This window comes from Callospermophilus lateralis, chromosome 2 (assembly GCF_048772815.1).
Source record: "Callospermophilus lateralis isolate mCalLat2 chromosome 2, mCalLat2.hap1, whole genome shotgun sequence".
Taxonomy (NCBI): domain Eukaryota; kingdom Metazoa; phylum Chordata; class Mammalia; order Rodentia; family Sciuridae; genus Callospermophilus; species Callospermophilus lateralis.
In genome coordinates, this window is record NC_135306.1 from 195,398,867 (window position 1) to 195,406,645 (window position 7,779).

The 7,779-nt window shown below is 34.0% G+C and overlaps 1 protein-coding gene across 1 annotated transcript; it reads left to right on the plus strand.

Annotated features, from left to right (window-relative positions):
* The first annotated feature begins 5,102 nt into the window (after window positions 1-5,102).
* On the plus strand, window positions 5,103-6,062 carry LOC143390445 (olfactory receptor 1165-like). Its single transcript, XM_076842829.2, has one exon. It carries the CDS (start codon window positions 5,103-5,105, stop codon window positions 6,060-6,062), a length of 960 nt encoding a protein of 319 aa, XP_076698944.2.
* Window positions 6,063-7,779: the final 1,717 nt, after the last annotated feature.

The window sequence follows — 7,779 nt, forward strand, 5'->3', positions numbered from 1 at the left end:
TAACATCTGCTCTGATTTGCACTCATATACCAGACCAAATGTGTTGATGTGGGTCATGCAGTCAAAGTGCAAATATTTATACTTGAATTCATATTTATTTTATTTATAATTATACTTTATAGCTACCCCCAATTAAAAACAGCTGACACTTGTAAAGATGAAAATAAAATGCTGCTTCATTTTTGCCTACTGGTTTTTCCAACTGTTGAAATTGTAACTGCACTTAGCAGTTTTTGTTTTCAAATGCTATTGCCTCTGTACATTTCTCAAGACATCATAGTCAGTCATGAGTCTTGGTGGTATTTTTATTGATAATATTTTGTCATCACTATTTTTTACCCTATAAGAATAAATGTTATATTTACACTAGATGCTTAAAATTATCAGTGCCAGATCTATAGGGATGTTCTGAAGCATATAGCTGGGTCTATAATAAAAGCCCTGATATATAACATATTACAATTCTCTGACACCCCTAGATGAAGACATATTTAGGATACCCATAATGTGATTGAATATACAAGAACATATAGTTCCAATATAGAGTATTTTTCTGCAAATACATATAAAAACATGCAAACAAATCAAAGAAGAATAAAAATCTTATAGTGTAGTATATATTTACATTGGAGTTATTGCAATAAATAGGGTCCTGCTTTCACTTTGATTTTTGTGTGTGTGTGTGTGTGTGTGTGTATGTGTGCTTTTCAGAATGTAACCTCTATAGAGAAGTGACATATTTTTAAGACAAGTCAAACAACATATTACTTATTTAGAAGAAATTATACTCCAATGAACAGAAGACAAATATTCTCTAATTGTTTTCTTGTTAGTTCTTCCCAACAGTGTGTATTCTCCAGAGGTCAGTGTCCCCCGAGTTAAGCAGCTAGATGTGAGCAAACTGCATGATCATGGAATATAGGTTCAAGATCTGTCTCTTTCTCGGGCATCCCCATGCTCCTACCAAAAGCCTTTGACAGTTGGAAAAATGTTAGTTCCATCCCTTATTGAATTCTATTCTGGAAGAGTCATTGCCTTTAAAGGGATGCAAAAATGTATCAGAATATTTTAATCGTGAGGCAGAATGTATATGCAGTATGTTCATAATGGCAAGGAAGGCCACGATTAAAAATATATATCAGGAGAATCTGACTCTTGGTAATTTAATGTTGGACATCTTTTCCTTCTTCTGTGATGTGTTTAAATCCAGAAATTGCTTTCAGAGGGGGAAAAAACTATCAGGGCTGAGGGAGAGTATTGTCTATTGAGTTCAGTAAGCATTGCGTATACAATGTGCTAAATTCTATTTTCGTGATTCCTAGGATAATTTGACAGAGTTTGAAACTTTGTTCTTAATTACTATATCATACTAGAGGATTTAAGTGAAATCTTAAAGGTAGGTTTTGTTTTTTCATTAAATTTATTGAATTTAGTAAAATAGAGAACACACATGAACACAAGCATAGAAATAATAAATCTTATATGTTTTTTAAATGTTTTGATGATATATGTTCAAAGAATACTGGGCATGAAAAAAGTAATATTTGGATAACTATAGAAGTTTTCTTGGAAGAGCTGTGTAGGAAAATTGTGACAAACAAGATAAATTTAAATCATGAGTAGAGGAATGAAGTCAATTCAGTAGATTAGAAGAAATAAATATTTTCATAGAATACAATTTTAAGAAACATGTATGAATGAACAGAATTGCTTGTTGATGTATTAAGGAAATATTATAAAATCCATAGTTTCTGTTTGTGCACTTTGAAAGAAAGTGGAGACAAAAACTTCAATGACTGTATTCAAGTGTTGTTTGATAGGCTTTTTAAAATATATTTTTAATTGTAGATGGACACAATACCTTTATTTTGTTTTATTTATATGTGTCTCTGATGATCAAACCCAGTACCTCACACATGTTCTGCAAGTGCTCTACTACTGAGCTACATCCACAGCTTAGATGATATTTTTTATTAGTTAGCAAAATATGTTCTGTTGAAATGCCTGCTGGCCACAGTAGGAGTGAAGAATGAGAGACAACTTGGTATTTCTTAATTTTTCTTTAACCTTGACTGATTTTACAGCAGCCTCAGCCTGAGTTTTGGATATAGGCAAATGCAAAAAGCACCAGGCAGTGGTGGGGGAGCAGTCAATGGGCACTGGAATTCAAAAGGGAATGTTAATTAAAATCTGAAAGGTGTTCACATATAATTTTTTTTGTCTTTTGTGATGCCCTAAATATTCATACGAATGCTGCAATCCTAGCAATCCTGCAGGCACTTATCTTAATGACCTCCAAGGAACACTATAACTTTCATAGGACCATCACCACAATATTATTCTAACAATAATTGCCTTGTGTGCATTTTTATGTACCTTTTTATTTGTAAATAACGAACACACACTGCAGACCACCTCAAAATGATAGTGAGGTAGGTAGGGAAGCAACACCTTTATGTGCTCCTGAACCCTTCCATTTTCTGATGACTCCCTATGGTAGCATACTAAAATCACATTATTGACCTAATAGTTGGGATGCAAGAAGAGTTAATAATTTCTTGAATTACTAATTGCTGAAATCATAATGCAATGTAGAAGACTGGAATGGTCACTAATGATTAATAAGCCTAGTTGAAAGTGAAATTACAATCTAGGATTCTAGGCAGACATCATCCTGAATTAAGGCAAGAAGTAGGGTTAGGAGTTATACAATTAAGGTCAAAGGCCGTGAAGCCAGTAATGGGAGATAAGAGAAGAATCAAGTTGAGCATAACATTTTAAAATCAATGCACAATCTCTAAATTTCTCCAAGATCATTAGAGTATGAATCTGTGGTTCCTGACATTTGTCAGTAAGCCTGACAAAATTCGACATGGTAGTGAATTAACCTGACAGTTTAAACAATTAACTGCAAAATGCATGTTTGTAGAGATATAGAAATAATAATTTCCTGAGTTTCTTCCTCCATGTCCTTGATGGATTTTCTTGGGATAGTGAGTCTAGTGTTAGTGCTCAACGTCAGATAAAGAAGGTTAATGTTGTAATAAGAATATTGAACATACACTCTGGGATATGTTCTAACCCTTTAAGAAAGTAAATAAATATTCAATAAATATAGAATAAGGTTATTTAGCCAGGCAAAGTAAGAAGACTGCCTAAAGTGTCTTGAAATATTTGAAAGTCTATATTTTGAGAATTATCCTTATTTTTCTTTGTTCCCTAGAATGAGAAATGTGTATACTGAGAAAGAACAATTCTAAACTTTAATACTAATAAAAGACATTACAAGGTATACACGTTTAAATATGGAATTGACTATGATGATTAGTGCCTCAGTTTCTTGTCATGACAAGGATTCAAGAGAACTCTGAAATGTGAGCTCAGTGGCTTTATTGTTAAAATGGGTGGCAGGAATTTTGTTAATGGAGACTCAAAAAGAAGCTTGCAAAACAGAATTCTTAGAATTTGGTTTTATTTACTTTTTTCTTTCGAGATATACATGACAGTACATTGTATTTTGACATATTACACATACATAGAAGGAAATATAACTTGTTCCAATTAGGATCCCATTATTGTGGTTATATATGACATGGAGTTACATTGTTCATGTATTCATATAGGATAGGAAAGATAGGTCTGATTCATTCTATTGTGTTTTCTATTCCCTGCCCTTACCTTCATTATCCCTTTTTTAGTCCAATAAACTTTTACATTTCCCCTCCCTTGTCCTGGGTTAGTAATCAAATATCAGAGAAAATATTCTGCCTTTGATTTTTTTGGCATTGGCTTATTGCACTTCTCCAGTTCCATCCATAATTTCATTATTCCTTAGGACTGAGTCAAATTCCATTGTATATATTTACCACATTTTCTTTATCCATCTGTTGAAGGGCTTTTACATTGATTTCGTAGCTTGGCTATTGTGAATTGAGGTACTATAAAAATTAAAGTGGCTTCATCACTATACTATGCTGATTATAAATCCTTTGAGTGTAATCGAGGTGTGGGATAACCGGGTCAAATGGTGGTTCCATTCCAAGTTTTCTAAGGACCTCCCCATTGCATTCCAGAGTGTTTTCATGAACTTGCATTTCCTCCAGCAATGTCTGAGTGTATGTTTTCCCTGCATCCTTGCCAACATTTTTTATTACTTTTATTCTTGATAATTGCCATTCTGACTACAGTGAGATTACATCTTAGTGTAGATTTGATCTATCTAATTGTTAGAGATGTTAAACATTTTTTTCATATATTTTTTTGACCATTGGTACCTTATCTTCTGTAAAATGCCTATTCTGACCCTTAGCCCATTTATTGATTAGGTTATTATTATTATTATTTACATTAAGTTTTTTGACTTCTTTGTATATCCTGGGGAAGCTTGTGTTACAGATTTTCTCCCAATCTGTAAGGTCTCTGTTCATGTTCTTGATTGTGTCCTTTGCTGTGAAGAAGCCTCTTAGTTTGATACCACCTCATTTATTGATTCTTGATTTTGATTCTTGTGCTTTAGGTGTCTTATTGAAGAAATTGGTTCTTAAGCCAACATGATAGAGAGTTGGGCCTATTTTTTTTTTCTAGTAGGCACAGTGTTCCTTCTATCATTTAGATACTTGATCCACTTTGAGTTGAGTTTTAAGCTTTTTATTATTTTGTACTTATTTGCATATTAAAAGCATTTACTATTCCCAAGGACTTACGTGATTTGATAATATGAATAAGACAATCATCTCAATGACAGTCTGACATTACTACACGTATCCTTGTCTGTCGTAAAATTATATTTTAATGTGAAGTCTTCCATACATCAGAAATTCCATACATAGACAATTTTTATAAGATTGTGATGTTGAACACTACCACTTTTTTTATTCCAGATAAGACAACTACCATCCTGAAGAACACAGCAACTTGCTCTGAAGCACCAGCCAGCAAGATTCCCAAGGGGAGCAAAAGATCATCACTGCACACTGATCACGTTCATCCTCACTGGCCTACATTAAGCATCACCTCAGTGCCTGCCTCTCCATCATGTCGAGTTCTGCTGCTGTATTTTATTTTCCTTCCTAATTTTTTGTTGTTGTTGTTCAAGAAGGATCATGGTACGTGAAGTCAGAAACCAGAGCTCTGTGGCCACATTCATCCTGGTGGGGTTCTCAGAATTCCCGCACTTACAGGCACCCCTCTTCCTGGTGTTCCTCAGCATCTACACTGTCACTCTGGTGGGGAACTTGGGCATAATTGTGGTCATAAGGATAAATCCCAAGCTTCATACACCCATGTACTTTTTCCTCAGCCATCTCTCATTTCTGGATATTTGCTACTCCAGTGTATTCACACCCAAGCTGTTAGAGATCCTGGTTGTGGAAGACAGAACTATCTCCTTCAATGGGTGCATGACACAGTTTTTCTTTATTTGTATGTTTGTGGTTACAGAAATGTTCATGTTGACAGTGATGGCCTATGACCGATTTGTGGCTGTGTGTAACCCCCTGCTCTACACAGTTGTCATGTCTCATAAGCTCTGTTCCCTCTTAGTGGCTGGGACATACATGTGGGGTCACCTGTGCTCCTTGATATTCACTTACTCTCTGGTAGTACAGTCCTATTGTGGATCTAACGTCATAAATCACTTTGGTTGTGAGTACTCTGCCATCCTCTCCTTGTCCTGCTCTGACACTACTTTCAGTCAGATGGCCTGTTTCGTCATTTGTACATTCAATGAAGTCTGTAGCCTCCTGATCATCCTTACCTCCTATGTCTTCATCATTGCCACTGTCAGCAGGATGCCTTCTAAGGGTGGCCTCCGCAAAGCCTTCTCCACCTGTGCCTCTCACCTGACTGCCCTCAGCATCTTCCATGGGATCATCCTCCTTCTCTACTCTGTGCCCCACGACAAAGGCTCCTGGTTTCTGGTCAAAGTGGACACTGTTCTTTTCACTGTCATGATCCCCATGCTGAATCCCCTCATCTACAGCCTCAGGAACAAAGACATAAAAGAGACAGTTAGGAGGCTAATCTATGCCAAACTGCATTCTCTCCACATAAAATTCAGATAAATGTTTTTCTATATTCTAACAGTATACAATTTTTAAAAATGTTTTTGGTGATACTTAAGTTTTAACTAAATATATAATATGTCTTCTCCACCCAATATTGAATAAGAGATGCTCTTAAATATTCGGAGGGCTTTCTAATTTTCTTGTTTCATTACAAATATCCTGCTTTTGTATATTTCTTCTGAGCATTTCAGAAAGCATGCTTCTAAACATTTTCACGGAACACTGTAGAAGTCCAGAATTAGGAGTGAGAAGTCCATGTTTAGGACTTACTTCCATTCCTACCGCCTGACTGTTCTTGTTCTTTAAGTGGTGAAAACACAAATGACATCTTCCTACACCAGAATCGTACTCAAGCCTTCAGAACCCACTGGGTTTACTCAGAAAGTTCTGTGAAGCATAGCTTTCTGTTTCACGTTAATACTTCAAGTGCAATAAGAATCTTTTGTTACATATGAAAAGTATTGACTGGCTTTATGAAGTAAGTCTTTAAAATAAGAGGTATATCTGTATGCACCACCCATTTTCTGAGTATCCAAGCAATATGTTACAGTTCAATGAAATGTATTGAGGTAAGGCTGAGTGCAATGGAAATTTATGGTTACTTCTAACAATACGTGTATCCTGTTTTGAGGGACATGACATAATAGTTATGAAATTGTACCTTTGATCATCCATTCTAACAATAAACTCATCTCTTATGTAAGTGCTTATGAGTAAATTCCCTTATATACCATTCAGTTGGTTAAACAGAGGAGTCAATGTTATTTATGTTCCCTGTTCTTTCCTGAACATCTGTAGGTTACATTGATTGTACCTCCAAAATAGATCTGTTTCTTTTTTTTTTTTTTAAGGAAGGAATTTTTTTTAAAAAAAGCTTTATTCTATTTATTCATTTGTATAGATCTGTTTCTTGATTTCCATCCTCTCTGATCTATCATTATAATATATTTGGAATTTAGTGGTTAAGGCAACCCTAATGTGGTTATTTTTCTTATAAGAAAGTTATTATTATTAATGAGAGATTAGCTATTATGTTCTTAGAAAATTTTAAATCTGTTTATTTCCTTCTGTTGATTAGAACTGTAATATACATTTCTATTACATTTATAGTGAAAAGCATTCTCTTTGTTAAAAATCTAGTAATTGACTCTCTGATATTGTCTTTAAAATTTAAAAACATGTTATAAAATATTTTTTAAATGCCTAACTAGCTCTTAAGTAGATGAAGAGATGAAATATCATCAGTAACTCAAAGCCAATCACAGCCCGTTCTCCCAACTCCCAGCAATAATAAAATTATTACTTTAATCAAAGATACACTACTTCTTCTATAGTTATTAACTGTCTATCTCTTAAAAACACAAATTAGCATTTGCCATTGGCAAACTTTAAGGGAATACAATCATGTAGTGTGTGTTTCATGCATCCAACTTTTATAAATTATCCATATGATTTTACAAATCATTAATTTTGGTGCATAAATTTATTATTTTAAAATTTTTATTCTTATTTAATATTTCACAAGTAAATATTCCATTAATTTTTGTAAATCCATATAGATTGAAGGACATTTGGCATCCTTCAAATTAGGAAATATATTCTGTTATACAGCTCATAAATACTCATTATAATGAAATTGCACACATATTTACATCTGAATATTTTAAATTGTTCCTATCAATTTACACTTTTAACAGTAATGTTCAAAAGTTAA